Source organism: Marasmius oreades (genome assembly GCF_018924745.1).
Source record: "Marasmius oreades isolate 03SP1 unplaced genomic scaffold unpl_scf_5, whole genome shotgun sequence".
In the NCBI taxonomy this organism is placed as follows: domain Eukaryota; kingdom Fungi; phylum Basidiomycota; class Agaricomycetes; order Agaricales; family Marasmiaceae; genus Marasmius; species Marasmius oreades.
In genome coordinates, this window is record NW_025064829.1 from 1 (window position 1) to 25,946 (window position 25,946).

Here is a 25,946-nt window from a genome sequence, read left to right on the forward strand (position 1 = left end):
AGTTTCAGGATTTATGAAGTCAGACACATGAATGAGGCGACCACGACCTGTCAATTATGTGAGGTTTGGCTGGGAACTGGGTTGAAGGTGAGCAAACCTTTCTTTCTCAGTGGCTGTTCATTCTTTTGAAGCCACATTTGTTCAGAGTTGTCGTTATGGTGGAAACATGATTCATCGTGAAACACCGGTATAAGTTCCTTCTCTCCTGGCAATAAATTCGGCTCCTTCCTCTCCAATTCAGGTCCGTCGTACTGAACCATTCGCCTCTCATACTCGGCCATGCGGGGCAAAAACTCTGTTTGTCGGTATTCCGTCACATCTGCACGCTCATGTCCATCAATATAGACACCCTTTTTCACCTTTGAGTACCTCCAGCCAAGCTTAATCAACCACCGGCGAGCGGTTCGCAGGGTCAAAGGTTTTGTGTTTTGGATATCAGCAATTGGGAAGATCACCTCAGTGATATGCTTAAGCAATGTGCGAGGAGTGACTTCCCCAGTCGGAAGATCTCGAAGGAAAGAGAGAAGCGGTGCACGGACTTCCTCGCGATGAAGGAATGATCTTGATATTCGCTTTCCACCTCGACGTTCTTTTGGAAGTTGCTCGAATATTTGGTAATGGCGAGCAAGCTCCCGTACGTGTCGTGCAAAATATATGCCTCTCTTCTCGTGCCACGACTCAGCAATCATCTCGCTCGCCTCAATCCGCTTGCCTTTGATCATGAGGTTGGTGAAATTGGACAGGATCATGAGCTTGTTGAGTTGAGTGAGTGGCAAACTTTTTCGACCCTTCTTGATATCATCAAGAATCTGCTTGTGCAACTCAGTCCATGAACGAACCCCATGATGTGGATCTGCAACTCTGTCGTCCAGCTCTTGCTCCCAAACTTCGATATCTTCATTATCCAAATCCATTTCCACAATCTCCCTCTCTAAAATTTCCCCCACAGCACGTCCCACTTCATTCTCATCGAAAATCTCATCACCAACTTCTCCGTACCGTGTTTCTGACTCTATCATTTCAATATTCGCGGGTTCATCGACATCAATCATAGACGTTGATATTTGAGTCGAAGGTGGTGCTGTACTTGCAGGTAACCAAACGTCGAGGTGGGTTTGAGTTGCCCATGCTTTGCAGACACGACGTTGGGTGCGTTCAGATTTGCTCATTTGATCTGGTCCTCGCAAGTAATTCTTGGGTCGTTCTTCAATGCCAGTTAGTTTTATCTTTTTTGTCATAGAAGTTTACCTCACCTTTCTTCTCCTTCTGCTTCCGAGACTGTCTTGGGGGCAACCATTCCAGATCATCATTCTTTTCTTTTAAAACTTTGGCCATTTCAATCATTGAAATCAAACCGTTCTCATCATTAAAGTCAAAGTCATCATCCGAATCCAGCTCAGAATCTTCATCAGAGGAATGAACAGCTTCATCCTCCTTCCACCAGTCGACACGTAGGCTGTCAAACTGAGTGGTGCACTCAGGCTCAAAAACGCCGTCACCATTGTCGTTGGTTACAGTAACCACAGGCGGCGTTGGTTCTCTCGGCGGCAGCATCTGAGGCTGACCTGAAGTCTCAGCACGATCTACTGGGCATAAATTTGATGAAGCACCTTGGTTCTTGAGACCAGAGGTGTTCTTCTTCTGTTTCTTCTTCGGTGGCATGGAGAACGGTGTTATGAAAAACGCGTCACCGCCAGCGGATGACCTTGAGTACCGTGTGACATAGTTGTGACGTCCATTTTTTTTAGCACAACAGCTCGTCACAAATTCGCCATCTATTGAGAAAAGACTCTACTTGTCGAGAGAAGCTCAATTAAATTTTTTCGGATTTTTTCTATATGTTTGAGGGACCGGCCAAAATTTTGGGGGTTGTCCCTACTCCCAACTCAACAACCGCTCGATAGATCGGGCTAAAAAATATTTACGAACATGTCCCGTAGGACTGCTTTTGAACCATCTACATTATGAGCCCAAACTATAGCTTTGACCGAACTTGTCGTCTTTGACTGTCCCCAACTATAGTCCGGTCAGAGTTCGCTGAAGTTGCGTTGTAGCAGATGTTTGGGAGTACGCAGAGGGGGGAGACAAAGGTGTTGGTGAGGGTACGGGACTAACAACAGTGATTTGTTTCGATTTCGGTGAGGGGATGTCTAGTGATGGAAGATCTTGGGGTATTCTGCGCTGGGAAGATAAGGGAGATTCAGGGTAAAACGATGATCTTTCTTCAGAGGCGCCATCGGGATTGTGGTGGATTGGGGAGGAGTAAGGAAACTTCTTCTGAAGCATTGTTGAATCGGTAGGAAAACTTGGTTTCTGTGGATTGAGATTCAAATGGCGTCGAATGTATGGTAGATTCTAAACGTGGATCATCCTCATACTTGGCCAACGATACATCAGCTTCATTGTACGCGGTTAACTGGGAGTTGTGAGATCGAATACGAGGCAAGTAGCGACTCGGAAGATTGATGTTTTTCGATCATTGGATCAGAGTTAACGAGGCCCCCCCTCTCTGGGTCCTTCGCCACAAGTCCATCCAAGCCAAGTCCTCTGGATCGTCCGTGGACAAGTCCATATTTCCCAGTATTTGAGTAGTATCCATTGACTGGCGGTGGAAATATTTAGAGCACTTGTCGCGATCTATGGGGCTGAAAGTCGGGGGATGGGTTGCTGGAGACAATCCCCTTTCTGATGAAGACTCTAGTTTGTAGAAGAAAAAGAAATCTCCTGAAGCGACTCCTTGCATCGTGTAGGTGTTGCAAGGTGGTGAATCGTTGCAATAGATATCGCATAGTCCTGTAATTGTAGGATTATAGTGTGATAGCCGCATGAGGGATAGGACAACTCACAATGTCTCTCCATATGTTGTTGAGAATGTCACCACAAACGACTTCACGGATAGTATTGCAATCTCCTGCTGATCTGGCAAGTTCGAGCAGATTCCTAGGTGCACTTTGGTCATAAACAACATGGACATGGGTGTTCTCATATTCTTGGGGTCTCCATCTAGCGAGGGTGCTATTACATTTTTCATGGGGCGTAAATAGAACCTGAGAAGTACCCTCAGGTTTTATCCTATATGATACTATCTACTTAAGAATGTCACTCTATTGCGGTTGAGGGAATCATTGACAATGTATATATCCTTGGATATCGAAAATGTTCCTTTCGGTCGTCGGTAAAGCGCCACATGAAACGTGACCTCTTCCACCGTTATGAGGATACGTTCTGAGGATTCCCGGCAGGAGATGATGTGACACCGCAGATTAGGCAGGTGGTGGTAAGGGCCTTTGCCGTTGTCCAAAACAGAGAGCGACAGATGAGGCGACATAACAAGAAAGGTTTGTTCAACCATTCCGGGAAGAATAATGGTAAAAATCTCGTCGATCCATCCCGTTTGTTGCATATGAGTATTCGGATTAAGGAAAGAGATCGTGCTGTTTGCGAGAGTTCCATGAGACCGCTCCGAATAACTATATCCGCGAAATTCGAGATGATGTCGACACTTTACCCAATTCAACAATACACGTTGCTCTGAACTGAGCGGTATTGGGAGATGATGGCAATTGACGAACGCTGTTTTGGGAGTCTGGCCATGGTTGACACGCTGGAGGAGAAGTTCGTACGTCTCTTGAGAAAGTTGTTGTCGCATTTGCATCCTGTCAAGCACGATGTTTGTTTCAGTCGAGGCATTGACAGGATATGGGGAATCATCGTATAGAATACTGAACACTTTCCCGAAGTTGCTATCAGAGGAATGAGTCTGAGTAAGGTCAGCTGCGAAAGCGGCTAACCAGGCTTGACGACACATTTGTTGTAACATAGTGAAGTCAAGGTCATCTATGACCCAGATATGTCAGCAACTGCGACAGCAAGGAATCTCTCTATATGTACTCACACAAGCGTTTGTTGGTCGGAATGTTCTGAAGCATGCCATTGAACCGTTCGAAGGGATACTCGTTCAAGAGCACGAGTGGCCCCCAAAACTTCAATAGCTGCCCGGTATGCATTGCGAAGTGGTGATTGGGTCGCTCGGTGATGTGAGGAAACAGCTCTCTAGCACCACATCGGAATGCAACGTAATGTTCAGTGAAGCCATCTGCCATCTCATTCGAGGTCACGTAAGAATCAATAATTTGGCAACAGGTGGCGATGTTGTAGAAATTTGTGAGCAAAGCAAATCCACGATCCGTTTTCCTATACAACCAGATTTCTGGCAAGATCATAGGGAGAAAGACAGAGAACAACTTCTGCCAATTGTCTGCTTTCAACTTCCCATGCGAGGCTTCACTGAGATTGGTGGGTGGCCGGTTTATCCATGAGGGAATTGCAGTATTTGCAAGGCATTGTCGAATTGCTGTCGTTTCCTGCAGGGTGAAAACACAGTACTTATTGGCCTTCGTGCTCTCCTCTTTGTCCTGCTTCCGTTCCTGCGCCATGACATCTTCGCTATCAGTGGCATCTCCAGAACTACGTTCGCCGTCGCTAACATCAATATCCATCGCATCCTCGGAAGGCGTTGGATATTCCGTTGGCTCTCGGCGCCACGAAGGGTCCCGCCCTTCGTCCTTGTGCCCTGATGAGTAAATCCTGCCGAGACCCCAATAGTACCTAGTCAGATGTTGTAGAACTCCCTCGTGCCAGTAATGCATCATTCCGAACATTGTGCGTTGGACCGAATCACGATAAGGAAGTGCATGGTTCAATACAGAATATCGCACACCATATGTGTCAAAGATGCTCTTCTGTCTTGTCGGTAGCTCTTCCAGAGACCATGCTTTTGCAGCCTCTCTGACATCCGAATCAAGCCTTGGCTGCCACTGATTGGGGTCTAGTTCGCCTAACCTGGAGTAAGGCAGGTTGCACAATGAACAAAACCAAGTTTTGTGCGTGTAAGACACGAAACCGAATGCCTTTCGCATAGCTGGCATATCCCCAATACCAATTAGTATGGCAACACGGATGCGAGTCTCTGCTTCCCGATGTCGAAACATATGAAGTTGCATGCCAGGGTCGTAAAGCTCTTTGAACTGCTGGGCGAGGGGTTCTGAGAGTCGATTTAAGCTGATCGTGGTGGGTTCTTTTGGAGGTGGTGTGATCCCAGCAAAGAAAATGTTTTCTGGCCGATATCGGTATTCGTAAGGGAGGTTAAGGCATACTAGATAGATTGCGCCACACGAGACTTTCTTGCCAGCGATCTTGTTATGGAATGGATTGAACCAATCGATGTAGTATGCAAATGTGAGATTGCCAGTCTGCGTAGTGAACGAGTCTGGCAGACTTTGCCATCCAGGAGTATCCCAGAGAGATGATACGAAAGCGGAGGTATTATTTCGGGGGGCGTAGGATTGATCGATTAGATCCTCGATATACAGTCTCGATAAGAAGTGGGCCAACCAGGATTTGAAATCCTGATGGGAATAGAGGCTACGAGGCACTTGAACTAGGGTGCCCCCTGTAGTCTGCCGTTCTCGGTAAAGTGTCTCTCCACATGGTTTGGCCGAGTGTGAAGCTGGGAACTCATAATGGGTGCACTTCGGTGGTAAATTTTCAATAGCGTAGAAGGTGAAACATTTTGGGCAAACGACTGTCCTGTTTATTTTTGGTTCAATGGACAGCCCATCCATGGCAGGGCGAATATCACGTGGCACACGAACGGGTGGTGAGCTAACAAATGCAGCATCTGAGGAAGAGAGGCGTTCTGTAGCACGACCGAGGGCAACGGCAACGAGAATGACGATATACAGGACTTTCAGGAGTCGGTTGACACTGTCCCGACTAACTCTGCAGACGAGATGCAACCAAACAGCTATTACACGTATCATGGTTTCAATCATTGTAGAGGTTTTAGCCACGTCTGGAAGGTCGGATTAGTAAACGTTGTACAAAATATTAAGGTATGACGCACGCTGAAGCCCGTTAACAGGGTCATTTCCCGGGTCTGCCTCCATTTTCTCCTCAAAGATATCAGCAGCGCGAGCAGGGACATCGTCCACTATCCTACATTGGGGCATTCTCACGTTTGGTAGAGACTCTTGTACCTCTCTGCCAGTGCAAGGAGCTGCCGAAGTATTCATGCCAGAAACTAACATGTTCGCGGCATGTCACTTCCTTGTCTTTTTCACCACAAGACGTCCAGCGCGTTCCTCACCGCTGACCGGATCTTTGCAAGTCCCATGCTGTATGCATGTCGGACAGTCACAGACTACATGGTCCGGCAAAGGATTCGTGGAGTTTGAAGGCGATCTTTTTGAGTTCAAAGGGTGTTTGTTTGATTTTGGCATCGACGAAGAAGCCTAGACAGTGAAGAAAATCGGTGTTAACGTCGGGCCCTTTAGACAATCGCATATACATATGATTTACGAGAAACAGTGAGGTCTGTCCGCTGAAATATCGTTAAAGAAAAGAAATTATGTCATTTATCACGGTCAGGTAGAGATAGTGGAATAGACATACAGGTGTGTATAACGTTGATGAAGGATATTTCGAATGGGCTGAAGAAGAAAGAGAAGAAAGGGATACCCTGGGTGGCTACTGATCAGACCACGTTGCAGCCCCGAAGTCACGCTGCTCCGAGCACGAGTATCAAAGAACAAAGACTTAAGTCCCTGATCATCTTCTCCGTATTTAACCACGACGAACTGATTCACCATCTCCCACAACTCGATCTCTATACCGTTGACCCTCACAACATGAACGACCGCCCGAAAGATGAAATTGTGCATCCGAATGTAAGTGTATTTTTATCGCTGAGGCGTGGACAGTGTAACTCGAGGCGCGTTCGAACAGAAGGTCCGAGTGGTGCCAGCTACCACCCGATACATCAACCAACTCCTCGAAAGGATCGTCTACCATAGCAAGAGAGTGAACCAAAACTCGGTCAACGCAACCGAGTAGCACGAGAGATGCCTGCGAGCGGAGGAACAAGTGAGGTATCTCGAGAAACTTATCGAGAAGCCTATGGGGTGGAACATAATGCAAGCAGAGGAAAGGCTGCACTATCTCGAGCAAGTCGTTGAGAAACAAAAGGAATGGATCATACGAGTGGAAGGAGACTTGAGATACTGAGCAAATCTAGCGACAATAGAAGACTTTGACGATAAAATGGTAATGTGAAGTCTCTCTCGCATTGTTGTCGATTTCTCAAGAGTGGGCTTCTTCAGACCGTAGGGACTCCACCGCAGCCTGGAGAGACCATTTCTTCACCTGAAGATCTGACCCCCGCGCCGTCAAATCCTTCAACTGAGCCAACGCTCATGCCAAATCGCTCGACCCGAATCCTTACTCCCATGCCAAATCCCAGCGAGAGGAACCTCGAGAACGGCTCTGTTACTCAAGTAACCTTGGAAGATCCTCTCATTCCCATGCCAGACCTCAAGGCAAATTCCAGCGATGGAGCCGAAGTCCAAAACGGTTCTCCGTCTGAAATTTATGGAGCTCAAGCAGCGGATGCTTCAACGCTGGAACACGCCACTGTGCAGGACGGGAAGAACATTTGTTGAACCAGTCACAATATGATAATAGGCCCTTTGTATCGATATGCGACAGTTGATACGGCGAAAGAAGACATTCAGTTGCTTAGAAACGACTGGATGCAGAAGACGGTCTCTCCCGTCCAAAACGAAGTCTCCAGGCAAGTTCCTATCGCATCGGATGGTGCTGTCGACAAGTCCAGCCCACACGCTCCCCAGTCTGCGGAGAACAATAGCGAGGAGATGGTAACGGCTCCGCTGTCAGGTGAAAATCTGGTAAGTAATCCAGGAGCTATCAAGTATGAGACTTAAGACGCACTCTACCCAGGGATCCGTCAGACACCAACTAGCTGTTGCGGCCACTCTCCCGCACAATAAAATATGGATCTTGCAGGCAATCCATTATCTGGACATTGCTGGGAAAGATAGTGAATACCAAAAGCTTATCAAAGTTTGGATCCAAGTGGAGGTGGCGATCGTCAAAGGTCGACGCGGGTTCCCTGCGAACAACGAATGTCCAGCGGAAGTCAAGAAATGGATCAATAGACGAATCGAGAATTGGTTCCACACGGGATCCCCCGACATCGATAAGGACTTTGCGATGTCTTTCCCTCCCCAAGTCCAGAAATGGTGGAAGTCGTTACAGCCCTTGCGTAGGGAAGAGATTGTGGGTGAGGGAAGCCTGAATCAGGCTCAGTTTTTGTATGAAGACCTGACACCGCTTGATGGATGGGGACCCAGCGGATGGATAACTCTTCTGATATGTCTCAAATGGCGGAACGATAGTGTGGCGGAGAAAGAAGTGGACCAGAAGGAGATATGGAAGCTGTTGGTCAACAAGATGTCAATTATGCTGGAACATCTCACAAGATATCACGCTTAGCTCACCTGTTAATTGTATATTCTAAATTTACGCTGGGAATAACTGTTTCGAACCTGATAGTACTGGGCTCCATGATAACTATTTCGTAACTATTTCGAAGATGCATTGCAGTGCAGACGCTCAGTCAGAAAGGCTTCAGTGACCCCTCTCGATAGCAACAATAAGTAGAGACCATAATCCACCTGAGATAACGCGTAAGAACATGGAGGATTGCAGAAGACTTCCTGGGATATGTGGCGCAAGCCATCCTAGAAACTCCATTCAGCCTCAATGTTCGCAGGTTCTCAGTACTGGATTCAGGGAAGAGATGGTAGCCATGGAGTGAATGTGACGATCGTTGACAACAAGCAACGGACATCATCAAGGTTTACAGAACACTTCCTTGGATATATGGCGCAAGCCATCCTAGGAAGACTCCGTTAAACCTTTGCACGAGGTTTGTGGCGGAGGTAGGAGAGAATTGGACGATGTGGTTGACACAACCTATACTCTCGAAAACGTCCCTGGTTTCTACCAGAGGCTCTCGCACGACTTCTGCCGCAGCTGCTGAGACGGTGCCAATAACTCGAGTAGGAATCGGAATCTGGGAGAGGAAGAGGTAGAAGAGTAGCTTGAAAACGTCTCTGGTTTCTACCAGAGACTCTCGCACGACTTCTGCTGCAGTTGCTGAGAAGGTGCCAATAACTCGGGTAGGAATCGGAATCTGGGAGAGGAAGAGGTGAAAGGGTAGCTTAAAAACGCCCCTGGTTTCTACCAGAGACTCTCATATGGCTTCTGTCACAGAGATGAACTACAAGGATGGCAAAAATGGTGGTGTGAGGAGAGATCGGGGTATTGTCACATTAGCGACGAATGTCACAAATCAGGCTCGGCTCGGCGCGTCGGACGAGTGTGGATTAGATTAGATTAGATAGGAATTACATGTCCAAACCCCTTCGGACCAAGTGGCCAGGGACCTAATGTACACTTACAAGTTGTCAACCATTGCGAATCGAACTCCTCATAAAGATGCAAAAGTTGAAGAGTACCTTATGAGATAATTGAGAGTATCATCGTATGTGTAGATCTCGAAGGCGCCGCCGTAAGGGCGAGTAGGGTGGGAGTAGACAAAATATATTAAATTGGCGGTTTGTAGTACTGTTATACGATCGAAATACATGAGTGAAACACTCGAGTTGGCAGGGTCACCGAATCATTTCAAAAGACCTGTAAACTCACATTGAGTATGATCTGCACCGCTCATGTTCGACAAATTCCTACTGAGAATACTTACCGGGAGGGTTTGGAGACTGTTTGCGAGGCAACCCAGTTGCTCGCGGACGTTCTTATTACATTGCGTTAAGAGAAAGAGAGAGTGGAGGTGTTCTCGTCGAGCTTGCTCAACGAAAGCTTCAAACTGCACCATGAATCTATCCAAGATCATCGTTTGCTATAACAAGTATCAGACTGGGCTGGTAGGAAGAAACCTTCAATGAGTAACGCACATATATTGGATGAACGCCAGGGTTGGGAACGGCTTTGTAAGGCTTCGTTTCCCTGCAGAATGAGAATGACGACACATCTAGCGAGCTGCAGAGAGCTGTCAGAAATTAGTGTATAGCGGACGTTGGTTAACATACAGATCGGTTTGATCGATATCCATCCGGTTTTCTTGGTCGACATCCATGGGCACGTCATCCACATCCATAGGCTCTCCTGCTTTTCGGACCCCCCGCTTTCTTTTTTGCAATGAGGTTCTGGTTAATTCGGAATTTCGGATCTGCGACCCCAAAACCTTTCCAATGTTTGTTGTATTTAAATCAACCTGAATAGCTTATAGTAGATGTGAAAACGTACCCGCAATTTTAGAGATACCGCCCCTATCCGGGTGGACTTTTTGGAGCACTGCTTTTTGCAACAGCACGGACAATCGGACCCATGAAAGGATGATGTGTGTGTCAGCCCTTGTGAAAAAGCTTCAAAGGTGATTCATGTTATTAGCTGTGAAGAGAACATTCTTTCTAACAGGAACACGTACCGGTATTGTGCACGTATAAAGGTCCACTAGACCTTTGCTGCGTTTGAGCTAGACTGCGACAACGCCTGCGTTCGCACGACTTCGCAGCCAACCGAACCATAGTAGTGGTGAGAGAAATTTAGAGGGTGAAGGAGAGCGGTGATCAAGGACAGTTGACGCTTGAAGTGGCGCAAAACAATTAGCCTGAGGTGGAGAGAGAGGGAAGTAACAGGGTGTATATGAAGTTTTCGGCAGACCTTAAATCTTTCTAGACATTTCAACTCCTTTGCGACCTGACTCTCTTTTACAAAGCGATTCCTTTCTCCAAGAACCGAACCCTTTCTTCCACCCACTTTCTTTCTCCAAGGACCCTTTCTTTGATACGATGTAACGGCAACGTGTCTTTGAAAAGAGCGCAACGTGTTTAGAGGAGCGCAGCGCATGTTTGGAAGTTGATCTCCGGTCTTGATACGATCCCTTTCTTCCACCCAATTAGGACCCAACCCTTTAGACCTTCAACAATGTCGTTCTTTGATGAGAGCGCAACATGCCTTTGAAAGTTGAACTCCGGTTTCAATACAAACCCTTTCTCCAAGGACCCCCATCTTTCTTCATCACAAAGAGCACAACATGTCGAGCTCCGATCTATACGAATGCTTTCTTCAAGAGCCCTTTATTCAACATGGTGTCTTTCCTCTGCGCAATAAAGTTGAGCTCCGATATCAATACTGCGTAGATTTCATTTCCATAATGATATTGTCTCTTTCATGTCGGACGCTACTTCAAAGAACTACATGTAATCTAGGCATCATCAGGACATCTCCACATCAGAATTGTACTCGCCGTTCAAAGCATAGGAACCAAGCACTTTCGCGAATCGCTCGGAAAAGAATTTTTCGTCCGACATCTTTTTCTCCATGAATTCAATTTGTGCATCCTGGGTTGCAAACGAGAGTCGAGGATCCTCGAGGAAAGCCAGGCGTAACTTTCCCTTCAACTCGTTATCCTCATTTTCCCCGCCTAGGACAGCTAATTTCCTCGCATGGACAGGCAGTTGGTTGTAGTACTCGGGGTGGAAATAATCAAGGGGCATGCCGGTTGGGTACATTTGCAAGACTGTGGGCTTTTGAACAAGGGGTGCGTGTCGAGGCCTTCGTTTCGATCTTTTGAACTGGCCACCTAAGCCCATTACCTCGTCAAGGCATCGATACCAAATTTCTGCCGCTTGTGAGCGTTCTGGCCGCTTCTTGACCTCGAATTCCTCCGTCGACGGATTGTACTCATCGTCAGACGTAGCTTTAGGATCGGCTAGAATTTGATACCGCTCGGGGTAGCCGTTGTCGACCAGAAACTTTTTTTTGCGAGCTAAGGTGGGGAAGCGGGAAGAGTTAAATTTGATTACTGGTGTAAGCCTCGAGATTACGCACTCTTAACCAGTTCTTGATGATGGCATTAGTCTCATTCCTCGTTCTATTCCTGCCTGGGCTACTCTGCTCCGACGTCCAAATCCCATAGAAGTAATGAAAAACAACGTGATAATACAACCTTTGATGGAGGTCCCGACTTGAAGCGAGTTTCGACGGACAGTCCATGTGTTTGAAAGCTCCGCTTAGAATGGCTTGCCGAAACGAGTCGAGCGCGATAAGTTCACAGGCCTTGTTGTAAAGGGAATCGGGTGTCGAGGCGAGATGAACACGCCAGTGCTCGAGTCCAAATTGTGAAAGTAAAACTCGCACGTGGTCAAAGTTGGTTTCAGGAATGGTGGTTGCGTGGACGGAGGTCGAGTTTTTACGGCGTCGCGCAATCAATTCGACGCGCGATGTCAATGAGACAAGCCTTGGATCAATAAGGGGAGCAGAACTACGAGCCTGTTCAACCTCACGCTCGGTCGAGAATCGGGAATCAAACACATCCAAATCAGCGGGGAGAGGGATTGTAGGACATTGGTCAACAGTCAAGAGTCCCCATAAGATTCGCACCCAAAGGAACAAGCAAACCTAGGAACATAATGAGGACGAAGATTTGAATTGAGGCAAGCTAGCAGAACCTACCAAGAGCTTCTTTTGGTTGTAATCGAGATCTTCCTTCACAAGGCGATAGGGTTCGCCTGGACTTTTCTTCGTAACCTTGTTGGATAGGGTTTCGGACCTCTTGCCGGTACCTTTTTGACGGCGGTTGAATGAGTCTGCTATTTCTCTCAGCAGTTCTGTTGGATCCAATTCCTTTTCTTTCCCCTTGTTGCTGGAAGATGATGCTCCTTGATTTCCTTGGTCCGAAGGCAAGGCGCAATCCTGATTGGAGGAGGAACCAGAAGGACCAGCCTGGACATTCGGTTCCGGCGCAGTCTGGTGGGGCTGCGAGAAAGAGGGAGGGACACTAGTCCCCACGTTTGGATCGTAGGGCGCAGAACCATTTTGGTGGGCGCTAGGGTTGTTCGAGGGGTCATGAAACTGCGCATTGGAGCCGGGAGGTTGGTTTGGGGGTATGTGAGAAGGATGAGAGGCGGGAGCCGGTAGCGATGGTGCGTGCTGAGCATTGAGAGACTGAGAGGGGAAAGATATCGTCTGTTGTTGCGACAGAGGAGCCGAGCCTGAATGTGTGGGCGACATATATTGGCCAGAACCAGCTGTTTGTCCTGCGTCGCTTGTGTGTGTTGGTGTGATAGTGTCGTTTGATCCATCGCTCATCGTGCTATCGACAGAAGGACTAGGAGGAGGGATCGGAGGAAGATCACGGGAACGCCAAGGTTCAGATTGGTTAGGTATAAGAGAAGGGGTGGGACGTGCAGGCTGATTGCGGTTTGGGAAAAAAGCGGCAGATGAGGAAGGAAGATTCGCAAATAAAGGAGCGTGGTGTACGGGTAAGGTAACCCCAGGATGTGTATGTTGTTGCACATTACTATGACCACTTAGTAACGATTGAAACATCAGTTAACTTTCGATATCGGTCATACCAAGTTTGATACATACATCGACATAATCTGAGGATCACTGGATGAACCTGGGTGAGGCCCAAATGAAGGAGGCTGGTGCATAGGACCATTGGAGTTAGGATTCTGTGTGGTCGATCCTAATGGTTTGGGTGCTCCAGGCGCCAATTGAGAACTCATCTCGAGGAAGATTTGGAGTGAGGACAAGATTAGAGTGACTGGATTATAGAAAGAGACTTGAATTTGCTCAGTACCGGACTGAACGTGAGGGAGAGAAGAGGAAGTACGCGAGTGGCATACGGAGTGCCGGTCTGTCCTTTATATCCCCCTCCTTTGTCCTCGCCACCACCAGCGTTGACAAAGAAAGATGCCAAGATCGCGGTCCGTGGCGGTCCTTTGTCGGGCCGTGATAATCCCCATTCAACGGAGAATTAGTGGTATGCACGAACTCGTGGCGAAAATACGAGAGTAATTGGGAAGATGGGATTGATACGCCTGTATACGCTCGTTTGAGAAAGATTCAGAGGCTACCGATAGTTGAACTCACCAGATGATAACCCCTCGTTTACTGAGCAAAGACATTGTTCCAGGCTTGTATTTGTGCTACAGCGAAGAGTACGTGTTGCAGGCCACGAATATTGGGGAACATGGGATACTGATGGAGCGATGGGATAGATTCGAGATTGATTTAGCCTCAGAGAGCAGGGACAATCCATCGAGGAGGTTTTCGAAAGGAAGGAAATCCTCGACTACTGCCAAGGAAGGAACACACAGCTGCTGCTGAGGTCGCACCGATAACTCGAGCACGAGTCGAAATCTGGGTGAAGAAGCAGTGGGGAAGTAGCTTGAAAACGTCCCTGGTTTCTACCAGGGACTCTCGCACAACTTCTGTCGCGGAGAGAAACTACAGATAAAGGGCAAGCTAGTGTGGTATGAGGGGAGAGGAAGCGGTGGGGTTTGTCATAGTTGTGATGAATGTCACACATCAGACACGGACTTTAACGGACTTAGCTTCCCAGAGGTCGAGGTCGGTCTAAAGCTGAAGATATGTACGTTAATTCACTATTCACGGCTGGCGAAGTCTTTTATTTGGAATCACTCAATATTCCAACAAGATTAACGAGACCTTGCAGAATATGCACCTGTTACTCCGCCATCCTGTAAATTGACACACAGTCAATCGCTACCACGATGGGATGAAAATTCTGGATCAAGTGCTTGCAACCACAATCCCATGCGACGATTCTCCTGCAGGTGAATCACAGGGTTTATCGTTACACTCAAAACGAGGAGGAATAACTAGTAAAGGGACGGGTGAAAAATGAGCATTGTTACCGTATGCCCCTGCCCAGTGATAGTCAGAAGGAAGTGATCACGCCCACAAACGAAACGCAACGGTTTAGTTCATATTCCATGAAACACTCATACAGTAAACGTGCTTTGGTACACTATCATGACCAATATTCCTACATATCTATACTGTTTGATGACTTGACCTACGCACAAGGCCAGTCACTTACAAGAATATGATGTGGCCTGGATAAGGCGAATAATAAGTCTCTCTGGATTTTACGTGGAACGGAATATGGTAGAAACCTACCATCCAATCTCCAGATGAAACCCACAAAGGAGGCGTCAGTGTCTTCCTGTGTCAACTCCCGTGTCAAAGGAAATCTTGCGAGGACCAATACGTCCTCAATCGTGGTCTCGCGCCATTCGGCTACGAGATCCTGAAGAAAGGGCAGGCTTCGTGATTCTAAAATCTTCGCCATCAGATCTACGAAGCCACGCGCGTTAAGGACCTCAAAATCCTCTTCTGTAGGCAACCTGGGTAGGTCAAGGTTGATGAAGAGGAAGGGGTTCGCAGTCCTCATTCGAATGCGTTCATGATCTTCGTTGACTGTGGGGTCCATGGTAGAGGCGTAGGCGACCATGCGCTGTGTTAGCGCGGACATATGCAGTGTGAGAGCGCTAGCAGCAAAGCATCTCAAGAAGCGACGGCTGTCCAGTGTAAGATACAACCCATCGCCTGAAAACAGTAGTGAGGAAGAGAGCAGGCCAGGCGAGACGGTTCAACTCACGGAGTTTCGGGCATTCATCTCGATGGATCGCATTCCAGTGCGACTTTTGGCAAGCGCAAGAGCAGTAGCTGACCTTTTCGCAACGTGAACAGCGCTTGAAAGTTATCGGAGAATCTCCTGTAAAACACTGGAGGAGGTAAAGTGTCAGCAAGTCAGAAGGAAGATCAGTCGGAAGGTACCTTTGTATGATTTGCACAAACGTGCAGTGTACCTTCGGCTTTCATTGTACGGCGTACCTGACGGACGCCAAAAGCTTTCACCTTCGCCCAGTCCCAGGGGGTGCAGGGCTTGGTAACGGTGTCCGTGTCATCGTCCAACCCACACTTTACCAATCTTCTCCTGGCTTGTAAAAACCGGCGTAGAACATCTGGATAAACAAGGAATCGAGTGATATTATCAAGTAGATCGGCCCAAAGGGATTGAAAGAGTGTGCTACTAGTGAACGATGGATGGGCCGCGAGAAATGTCTTCAGGATCCCTGCGTCTACAACAGCTCGGACACCTTCACACCCAACGCCTTGAATGTAAGAAGTCAAGCAGGACGTGACAGCTTTTACAATCTCGAGCGCAAGCTCGATATCATATGGTTCCTTGAAAGACTTGTGGCCATGTAATAGCTTTCTGATGAGACGAACGAGGGGGGGAATGCTTCCTTGTATAACGTCATACCCTTGCGAGCTCGCGGCGAAGGCTCTTCCAGCCAGGATGAGAAAGATATCCCTGACATTAGTCAGGTCGGTAGAGCTCATCCTGGGGATTTCCCGAGCCAGCTGCTCGAGTCCCGATGCAAATTTCGAGTGAGAATCGGTGCCAAGAGCCGCGAACGCCCTAGCTTGCGTGCAGCCAGTACTGTTGGGCTCCGCTATTTCTGGCTTCACCAATAAGACTAGGTGTGACCATGCCCCCCAGGTTTGGATAGTAGGTTTGTCTTCAGCGACCTTTTCCCAGGAGATTAGGATGAGTTCTTTCAGAGGATCTCGGATCTGTTTCAAGACCCGTAAGTCGGGGACGACACGATGGGCACTATCGCTCGAGAGACTGGGCATAGACCTGTTGTACACGATGTTGATGAGGAACTGAGGAATCATTTGGATTGCGGTTTCCCGTGCAACTTCCATATCAGATGACGAGCACGTAGGATGTACGATGAGGTGTTCTAAGCAATTCTTCAGCCAGGGTTCAAAGAACTGAATCCACTGATCTTGAGCCACCCAACTGATTAGGTACTCCGTACGCGCGTGATCTCCCACATCCCTGAGCAGGGATAAAAATCCGAGGACTTGGCTGGACAGTGCAAAAACTTTGGTGGCTCTGCCAACCAGGCGAGCTTTCTCCTTTATTCGACGCATCCCGACCGAAGGGCGTGCTTCTGGTTTCGGGTGAGGGGAGCTGTTTGAGCTGACCATCGGTAGTGATAATGGGACTTGAGTGGCTAGATGAAAGTGGGCTTATCGCTTTGGTGAGCTCTAGCTGGCAAGTCGATTAGAATAGAGTGGCGTACGCTTGATATCTCGAACGGCGAGAAGGGATGGTTCTTTCACAAAGCTTTGGGTCGTGTAAGGAACAAGTCGTACAAAGGAAAATTGTTGTCACGTGTTGACCAATGGGCAGAAATGATTGGGAGAGTGAGGCCGTTTTGGGAACTGGGGTCCAAATTTCCCCTTAAAGAACCCTTGAAAGTCCGTGAACATAAAGACCGGTAAAGCGCTTCTTCGGATGTATGGCGCAAGCCATCCTCAGAAGGTTCCGTTAAGCCCGAATGTTCACGGTCTCGGTGAAGGAGGACGAATGGTCGACGAAGGTGTTCAAGATCAATGGTTGTAAACCGATAGCTCCCATTAAGTGAACAGGAAGGCTTGTGGAGCGCTTCTTCGGATATATGGCGCAAGCCATCCTGAAAAGACTCCGACAAGCTTGATGTCCTTGGGTTATCGGTGGTTTGCATGAGGTCGACAGTGGTTGTGTATGTGTAGTGGATACGTGAATGGAATCGAAAGCTTTCAGTTAGGGAACCATGAAGTGTGCAGAATACTCCGTTGGATATATGGCGTAAACATCTTAGTTGACTAGATAAATGATTGAGAAATTTACAAAACCCCCCACCGCTAAGAACTCACCATTTTCCCTATGAAGAAAGCTTATCGTCGATGGCCTGCGTCAATGAGGCCGCATTAATGATTCAGGTGTGATTCGACGTCGGAATGAGGGACGGTAACCTCGACTGCTGGCAAGGACGGGCACACAGCTACTGTTGAGGCCACACGAATGAGGCAGGTGTGATTCGACGTCGGAATTAGGGATGAAAACCTCAGCTGCTGCCAAGGACGGGCACACAGCTACTGCTGAGGCCGCACGAATGTGTGATTCGACATTGGAGTGAGGGATGGAGAAGCTGGTAATTCGGTTAATGATCCTTTGGTTTCTACCAAGGATCCTCGCACGACTGCTGTCGAGGAGAGGGTATACATCGTAGGAGAAAGTTGGCTAGATGTCACAGCTATCTGAGTTGGAATATTCCCGGCATCACCGGATCGGCAGATAGCGGTACGGTCTCGGAATAAGCTTGAAGTCCACGGAGCCACACAGTCGTAACATCAACTCGTCGGTTCTCATTGACGGTGAGCCTGACGGCAGCGAACTTGTTTAATACAAGCTGAACCTTCTCAAATCTAAGTATGAACGGAGGTTGAAGTGCTAACCTCTGTGTTTACAAATTCCAGCGCGGCTGGAGAATATTCATTGTATTCAAATACACGTTCCATACTTTGAGTTAGATACACCTGTCACCCAAAAACTCTTGGTAAAATGGGAGGATGTCCTAAGAAATTGAAATATGTCTGTGCGTAAGTTTGAAATAGTAGAGTCTCCCACTCTTTTCCCGGTCCCACAAGATGCGGCAGATTGGGATCTAGTCCACGATTCCAAATTCCAGACTTATCAACAGGCCAGTCACTCATCAACCTCCAAAAGCTTCGCAAAGCACCCACTCTATGGGCCCAAGAATCAGCCACAAACCCAGTCCTTAGAGTTACATCACTCCAGGTAAACACGTCTCCTCCGTTACCGAAAATTGCATTCACAACTCCCTTTCGATTACGGCGATGGTTGGCAACCAGTACCTTCAATTCCGCAGCAGTAATAGAGGCATTTGGTTCTGGAGCAGTCTGGTCCGCTACTGCGTCGAGCGAAAGAAGCTGGTGTCGGAAGTTGATGAAGGTGAGCTCACGTACAAGTCGTTTTGCCTCTGAAGTAGAAATTGTCACCGAATTCATGCTGGAGATGATAGAAGAGTTAGGCCTGTGACGGGTAAAGACTGTTTCGAGCAACTGAGTAGCAGCCTGATGGTCGCTGTCTTGTTTCGATTTCACAGGTTTCTCTGTCTTCCAAGGCCCGATTGAAGGAAGGCTGAGTATTTTCTTCCAGACGGTACCACTAACTGGCTCTGCTGGAGAAGATGACTCGCGACAATAGGAAAGCCAGGCATCACGGACATGACACCACTGCTTGAGGTATAGCAGTCGCTTTTCCTCATCTGGAGACCTGAAAATGAGAGCAGGGTCAGGGACAACAGTGGTCAGTTTCGGAGGTTGTGCTGTGTCGTGGAGTATCCCCGAATGTCGAACATTGATAGTGGCATTGATACCTCTACATGATGGCAAAAGGGGAGGCAAAAGAGGGCTCTGTACTGCCAGGTCCTCGAAGCGCGATGGTTGAGATTGAGTAGGTAGGTCTGTGAACGGTGTATTTAAGCACCAGAACTAAGCTGTAATTATAGACGACGTACCGCTGCCTCTGGCTCTAGAATGTTTTTTAGCTTGTTGTGGTGCTTTGTGGCTTTTGGGGTATGGCCCAGCACGAGTAAAAGAAGAGGAGGTTCGGACGACACCAGTAAGACTGGATGTCGATGGAACAGACACACCGGGTGAACGAATTTGTTTATGAGATTGAGATATGGAAAATGAAGATGCATAGGCCCCAGGCAAATGCATGTTTTCAAACGGACTTTGCACATCAAAACAAGAGATGGCTGCAGAGCGAATTGCCGCAAACTTCTCGTCTGACCCAGCCTGGCAGCTAGACAGCAATATTGGGTACGGAGGCGACGCAGTCACCATGCAAATCTGAGGCGGGGAAAGCGGTACCACGGATGAAATGACTTGTCGATCGAACGCATTGTATGGCCGTATGTAGAAGACTGGTAGGTTTGCATTGAACAGCTTCATGGCGTCTGAGTCGTTCCACACGAATGCCCCCATTCGGTTCTCGACATGTTCCCCTCCTTCTTCTCGACCCACGTAAATTTGCGTTGTGCGCGAATGGAATATTTGGGTATAATCCAGCAAAGCGACAGAATAACACCATCCTCTTCGAATTTCTGACAGGCCGCGCCGCAAATCCCTTATGGGCATCGATACTGATCTGATTCGGGAGAAACATAATGCAATCGTGTTCCCGAACTCTTCCAACAGCCTGATAACGTTGCGGTCCTTCGATTCATCACTGAGCATAGTATATACCGTGGTTCTATCGCGCAAGCGCCCAAGCGAGGCATCCAGTTGATCTGCCAGGTACGTGCCCAAGGTTCCCTCTTTCTGCTGCTTCCCTTTATAGGTGAATTCCATACCACTCTCGTCTATGTCCGTCCACATACACATATCAGTGAAGTATGGGTGATCGTCCGCAGTTGGAAGACGCGGAATACACGATAGGTAGATGTTACGTTGGTTGATGGACTGCGGCCATTGTATCGGGTCGTCGTCCCCATAAAGCCCGTCATTTCTGCGGTATAGATCACGAGTGGACCCAAATGGTGGTGAAGAAATGGTATGAAAATTCGGTGAAGTGATGAATTCCCGAGTTCGAGAACACAGAGACCCTACGAGACCGTCGCGGTAGGTGATTCGTTCTAAGGATACCGTGTTTCAGTTGGCTGCTAAGAGAAAGAAAAATAGGGAGTTAACTCACGCTTGACTCCAGATGGATGCAAATTTCTGGTTAAATCGTTTGCTGTGAGTTCCAATGCCATGTTGAGTTCCTGGCTTCTGCCAAGGACGCTCCGCAACTTCTGTTACGGATTCGGTTCGGAAAACAAAGTGCAAAATGACACTGAAATATGCTAGACGGAGTACATAAGGGCATGTGAGTAATAATAAACTAGAACTCACGTTTGGGGGAGTTAGAGTTACTCGTAGCTCGCTTGTCGATCGCACAGTAGGTGTAGTCTCCCAAAGGCAGATTATAGTGAACGCGACACACGTTCAGACATAGAGTGGGTTTACCGTTCTACTCATCAACAGCCACTGATTCGAACTTGTGGCGGTTTGTTTGTGTACCCATGTGATCTGATCTAATCTAATCTGAATTCTGTCGCTCCAGAGATTACAAGAATCGAAGTATCAAAGTATGTGCATATACAGTGTACTAAGTGACAGTGAAAGGTTGAGTGTTAAGTGCTGTGCATATTTTCGGAGTATTCAGATCATCATCCTCATGCCGACGCCATAGTAGGACCCTCACTTTCCCCAAGTCCAAGTTTTTGTTTCTTCAGCCGTTTGTTGATCTTGTTCAGCTTCCGTTTCTCCGCTCTCTCTACAGCCTTTTTCTCCATTCGGGCTGCTTCTTCCTCCTGTGTAAGCATCACCCAGGTAGAGCTAACGATGTAAGTCGATGTTCGACAAGTAGGGCCTAAGTTTTAGCAAGTCATTATGGTCGTACTACGCAACTTTGAAACATGAAACCTGAATGGATGGACCTACATGAAACGCGTCCTTCTTTCATCCCATCGCTGATGTCTTGAGATTCTTGAACAGAGCGCAAGCATTCCAAACAGTAAACCTTGAAGCGACATGAACAGGCTAGTAGACCCCTCAAGGGTTTCTCTGTCTCGGCACAAATCTGTGAAGTAATCGGTGAGTGTAGTTGAAGGTGATGTGAGGTGCATATCTTACCACGCAGCCAGCTTTCCAGTTGTCAAGCCACCCGGAATCCTGTGATCAAAAGAGGATCGTTTCAGACAACGGCGACGGGCGTACACTGATTGTTGATTTACTTCTCTGGTGTCTTGGCGGACCTTTCGATAGAGAACTTGGGATGCATCTATCTTTTTAGACTCCAGCGAGTGGCGGACAATCTTGGGATATGTCATGATTCATGGAAACGGCAGGTAATAAATTCACAAACCTGATACTTATCATTAGCCGTCAGACCTTTAAGCCCAAGACACTCGGGATCAGTCCAGAGTAGGCCGGGATCCGGGATAAGACACGTTCTACCTGCATATTCGTCAACCGGAAAGCTGAAAATGAAGGTACTGAACGTTACGCACTGAGTCCATCTAGTGCAATAGCCCTTGTATATAGGCAATCTGGTTCGGAAATGGCAGGTAACTCTTCTCCTTGATCAAGTCGCGCCTTGCACTCTTCTATGTCGCCAGTATATGTATGTCAATGCAGTGGATTAAGCTAAGCGAAGTAAGCACACATTACCTCTAAAGCTGTCGCTGCTGAACACCTCGATGCCTTCCAATAGTTCCATGGTTCGACCGAGATATTCCATACCCACATCTCTCCAAAACTTTCCCAACATCCAACTGCAGCTGTTCAGCGAGGAGCCGGGTTCCCATCTACTTGTTGAACTCGCTTCAGATTCTGCCTTCATGACAACACATCTCAACGTACGAATTTTCCGTTTCAACATATCCAGCCCACTGCACAGGAATTGAGTAAAAGGGGAGACATATTCTTATGGTAAACCTCACCTTGACATAGTATAGCTAGATTCAAATGAATGATTAGACATAGATCAAATCATAGCACTGTTAAAACTCACCCATTGCTCCTCTTCCCACTTGGCTTTCTCGATTGTTTCTGGCCCAAGAGATCAGACGAAGTAAAGTTCCGTGGAGGTCTACCGACTTACCGACCTCATAAAATGGCTCAGGCGTTGACTGCTTACGACCCTTCTTGGACCTCGAACTTCGCGTAGTCGTACGACGCTTTGGCATTCGAAACCAATGTCAGTATTTCGATGTCGTTCGATTTTTGTTTCGACGCTAGTTGGGGATGATAGTCAATTTAGCTAGGAAGACACCAGACGGCGGCACAGATGGTAAGGATCTGGAGGGGTTAAATTTAGTTAAACGCGCTGGAGATCAACACGTGACAACAGTTCACCGTATACTCCGATCGCTCGGTATACGACCGAAAGGGAGATATAAAAACTGGTAGAGGAATCTACGTATTTGGTTCAAGAATCGAAAAGTGCAATTATGGAGAGTCTACTAGCTTGTAATGTAGGTACAGAATGATCAATTGATTTTTATCAGGGTTATTTTCCAGGCAAATACGGAATGGCGACTCGTGAGATCTAATTATTGCTCAATATAAACCAAGTCTCCAGGGACTCGTGGGCGTTTCACACCGTGACTTCATGATAGGTCAGTATGACGATCATATTGAGTTGAACGGAGTACTCACAGCTCTTTCGCGTGTAGCTCTACTACCTCTCTCCGAGTACCTGAGTAGAATACCGAACACCTAGCGCATGCCCAATGACGACTTTCATTCCGATCCTCTGATTTCGTGACGGGTTCGAATCTGGGAACGGTAGCACCATGATAACGGTCGTGATGATCAATCTAAGGATATGTGCATGGTATGTGAGATGGAGTGCGTGTTAAAAGGCCGACTTGTACTTACACATGTCCGCCACTTCCCAACATGAACGTAGTCTGTATAACAGTTGAGGCATTTGAATGAGGTATCGTATTGGTCCAGATGGTCGGCAGTGGTGGTCATCACCGAAAGACCGCACAAAATCAAGAGGTGTATAGCGGTGCTCGTCGGCGTGAAAGTGAACTTTTTCCCCGCTAGGTCTGCACTGGGTTTACAAAAATAGGCGTTGTTGAGATGTCTGATGGCTCCTCTGGCGCTGGGGCAGAGTGTCCCGCACTGTTGGCAGGTGAATTGGGCCACGGCCAATTCGTGGCATGCGTTGTTGAGGCACCACCCCGTAACCAAGGGCAGGAATTCCTTCAGCAATCCGAGCCCAACAGCGGCTACGACAAGTCGATGACGTCCTTCGACGAAGGCCTCGAAGAGTCGTCGACGCTCTTCCTGTACCCAAGCTCTGAGGTCCCGAACGATGGCAGCCCGATTGATGATCAAAGTTTGTTCAGTTACCGGTATGTTATCAGGTAGGATGATAAGGTCGGCGCATATGGGTAGGAGGCAAACGGTTTGAGGGTCGGGAAGATCCCGCCTTTTGGATGCGACGGAGGATAGTAAGTTGTAGAAGAAAGATTTGACAAGGGTCACACGGTAGGTCATAACGTGGTCCAATAAATGACCTTCAAACATGCGGGCGCGCCTGTCTTCGTCGATTACGACTTTGAGCTGTGGGAGAACGTGGTAAGCCCAATCTACTCAAAAAGAGCATTAGAGAATGTCTACCAGACGTTAGAATTCCAAAACGTACCTAATTCTTTCAATGGGGCGCATGTTTTGACTAGGTGGTGGCCACTGATAGCGTCGATATCATGAAGATTACACCCTGTGGCGAGTAGCTTGTGTTGGATACTGAGATAAGGAACATCAGGGCAAGGCAATTAAAAATCAAAGTGAAGGTAACTCACGTTGCGACCCGGCGGTCTGTGTCCTCGGCCTTCTTGCGTTCCGCTCTGTCGTCCATCCATTTCTTGGCTGCAGTTGCCAGCTATTTCCGCATCAGCCAAATGTTGCCACGCAGTACAAAAACGACGCACTGCCATAAGTTCTGTGCAGGTGCTTCTGATACTCTGCAGTGTTTCTCCGTTTTGAAGGCGACTGGTCAATCCTTCTGCAAAGCTCCTCAAATACCTCTTTTCAGCACCATCCACTAGAAAGCGTTGATTAGTGGCTTATGACTAAAATCCGTCTTGGGATCGCGTACTGATGAAGGGTATTACATCGTAGAGCTCTGTGGGGAGCTCGACCCCAAGGTGTTGTGGAGTGCAAAGCCTAGTAATGTATAAATGACAACGCAGTCACTGAAAAATAGTTGCCTTACATAGATCGAGAACAAGCACGACAGAGCCACTTAAGTGCTAGGTAGACCGGATCGAGTTGGACCCCTTGCCATCTCTTGCAGCCCTAATATACCAAAGGATAAGGTTCGTGGGGACGAAGAAGAGTGACGACAACAATGAATAACTTGCCTGGCACAGAGAGTGCTCCATTCGAAAAAGAAAGAAAGCCAACTGAAGACCGTTCACCGAAAGTGGTGGTGTCGGACAGCCCATATCTGTAAGAGCTTTTTCCCAGAGCGCGTTAATGCGACTTAGTTGACTATGCTACAAGGTTCTTTTTGCACTTTAAAACAGTGCTACGGAGCGATATTTATCGTATTAAGAACTAGAGTGAGCCCGAATTGCTAGTTAAAGCTAGTGCCGCTAGTAGGATGTGCCGTCGGCGCAGCTAGACCAGTTAGAGAGAGCCGTAGATCGTGTCAGAAAACTGTATGACCGTTCGAAACCTGTAGAACACTATGAGCAGAGGACTTAAGCGGTAATTCACCGAGTTCTACTCTCTACATTCTACTATGCACTGGCATATCAAGGGATTGTACTATTAGAAGACTTGTAGTCTTCACAGAACCGTTCGTAGCAGAACTTAACAAAGTCAAAAGACCTTCATACTAGGAGTACCTACTTCTACGGGGGATTTAGTTGACAAGAAATCGGACATTGGACCACACAGACTAGGAGAAATTTGATATGACCGTAGATCGAGTCCCGATCTGAGGAAAAGACAAAAAGACATGATACAGATCCCAGATCACAGATAGAGTACCCAGGAACCAGGCAGGAATGAACAACGGATCTTGGAGTCCACACTGTTCATGTGCTATGGCGATTCGGAACTCTGGATCCATATGCTGGAACTACTTGGACACACAAAGTCCATATGATTTGATAACGTCGAAATACAGGATAAGGTCCGTAGGCAGGAAATACCATATGGTACGCCTATGTAGGTCCATTCTACATGCTGAAACAAGAATGAAGAACGGTCCAGATTGGTCCAAAACATATGATTCGAATACGGAAAAGCTCCGTAGACAAGATTCTGCACATGTAGCAGTCCCTAGCGATAAGACTCCGCATGGATTCGTAGCTACGGTGCATTATTTTTAGAGATAAAACAAGTAGAGATAGGATTACAAAGCTAGCGTAGAAGTAGTATAAAAGCAGCTCATGTATCCGTAGATAAAAAAGTACTACCCGTGCGTAGGAAAGTCCTGAGTGGGTTGCCCGTGAGTAACTGCTCTTGACACCAATAGAGAGATTTGCCCTGTCTTTGTGCAGTGAAACGATAAGATTTGATTTGAACTATACGAGACCGTCGAGGTCAAAAACTAGAGAACTGTCCGTCCGTAGGCCGCCGAGGTCTTGATTACTGTTTCGTGATCCGTCGAGGGTCTTAGCGTTCGTGTCCGCCGAGGACTTAGTTTTCGTGTCCGTCGAGGGCAATAGTCTCCAATCATTCGAATTAGTCTTACCGTAGACGAAATTCATAGTCCCACTTAGTCCACTGGACAATAAACAGAGCCC

General features: G+C 47.6%; 8 protein-coding genes across 8 annotated transcripts; 1 reads left to right on the top strand and 7 right to left on the bottom strand.

Moving 5' to 3' along the window:
- Nucleotides 1-2,016: 2,016 nt before the first annotated feature.
- E1B28_013874 (uncharacterized protein) lies at nt 2,017-2,286 on the bottom strand (the record flags this gene model as incomplete). The annotated part of the gene is made up of 1 exon (XM_043160671.1): nt 2,017-2,286. The coding sequence occupies one exon, from the start codon at nt 2,284-2,286 to the stop codon at nt 2,017-2,019; it is 270 nt and encodes an 89-aa protein (XP_043001748.1).
- Nucleotides 2,287-7,286: 5,000 nt separating this feature from the next.
- Nucleotides 7,287-8,352, top strand: E1B28_013875 (uncharacterized protein; the record flags this gene model as incomplete). Its single annotated transcript, XM_043160672.1, has 3 exons — nt 7,287-7,494; nt 7,546-7,745; nt 7,798-8,352. 3 exons carry the CDS (start codon nt 7,287-7,289, stop codon nt 8,350-8,352), a joined length of 963 nt encoding a protein of 320 aa, XP_043001749.1.
- A 1,000-nt stretch (nt 8,353-9,352) lies between these two features.
- E1B28_013876 (uncharacterized protein) lies at nt 9,353-10,018 on the bottom strand (the record flags this gene model as incomplete). Its single annotated transcript, XM_043160673.1, has 4 exons — nt 9,353-9,489; nt 9,571-9,781; nt 9,837-9,921; nt 9,972-10,018. The coding sequence occupies 4 exons, from the start codon at nt 10,016-10,018 to the stop codon at nt 9,353-9,355; spliced, it is 480 nt and encodes a 159-aa protein (XP_043001750.1).
- A 1,141-nt stretch (nt 10,019-11,159) lies between these two features.
- On the bottom strand, nt 11,160-13,457 carry E1B28_013877 (uncharacterized protein; the record flags this gene model as incomplete). The annotated part of the gene is made up of 4 exons (XM_043160674.1): nt 11,160-11,699; nt 11,776-12,345; nt 12,400-13,255; nt 13,318-13,457. 4 exons carry the CDS (start codon nt 13,455-13,457, stop codon nt 11,160-11,162), a joined length of 2,106 nt encoding a protein of 701 aa, XP_043001751.1.
- Nucleotides 13,458-14,793: 1,336 nt separating this feature from the next.
- On the bottom strand, nt 14,794-16,764 carry E1B28_013878 (uncharacterized protein; the record flags this gene model as incomplete). Its single annotated transcript, XM_043160675.1, has 4 exons — nt 14,794-14,813; nt 14,878-15,306; nt 15,359-15,485; nt 15,538-16,764. 4 exons carry the CDS (start codon nt 16,762-16,764, stop codon nt 14,794-14,796), a joined length of 1,803 nt encoding a protein of 600 aa, XP_043001752.1.
- Nucleotides 16,765-18,141: 1,377 nt separating this feature from the next.
- E1B28_013879 (uncharacterized protein) lies at nt 18,142-20,384 on the bottom strand (the record flags this gene model as incomplete). Its single annotated transcript, XM_043160676.1, has 3 exons — nt 18,142-19,088; nt 19,143-20,264; nt 20,324-20,384. 3 exons carry the CDS (start codon nt 20,382-20,384, stop codon nt 18,142-18,144), a joined length of 2,130 nt encoding a protein of 709 aa, XP_043001753.1.
- A 462-nt stretch (nt 20,385-20,846) lies between these two features.
- E1B28_013880 (uncharacterized protein) lies at nt 20,847-22,361 on the bottom strand (the record flags this gene model as incomplete). The annotated part of the gene is made up of 11 exons (XM_043160677.1): nt 20,847-21,043; nt 21,115-21,253; nt 21,307-21,345; nt 21,408-21,488; nt 21,539-21,630; nt 21,684-21,779; nt 21,844-21,980; nt 22,036-22,064; nt 22,116-22,130; nt 22,187-22,224; nt 22,277-22,361. The coding sequence occupies 11 exons, from the start codon at nt 22,359-22,361 to the stop codon at nt 20,847-20,849; spliced, it is 948 nt and encodes a 315-aa protein (XP_043001754.1).
- Nucleotides 22,362-22,727: 366 nt separating this feature from the next.
- On the bottom strand, nt 22,728-24,125 carry E1B28_013881 (uncharacterized protein; the record flags this gene model as incomplete). The annotated part of the gene is made up of 6 exons (XM_043160678.1): nt 22,728-22,782; nt 22,834-22,994; nt 23,056-23,777; nt 23,834-23,934; nt 23,991-24,070; nt 24,120-24,125. 6 exons carry the CDS (start codon nt 24,123-24,125, stop codon nt 22,728-22,730), a joined length of 1,125 nt encoding a protein of 374 aa, XP_043001755.1.
- Nucleotides 24,126-25,946: the final 1,821 nt, after the last annotated feature.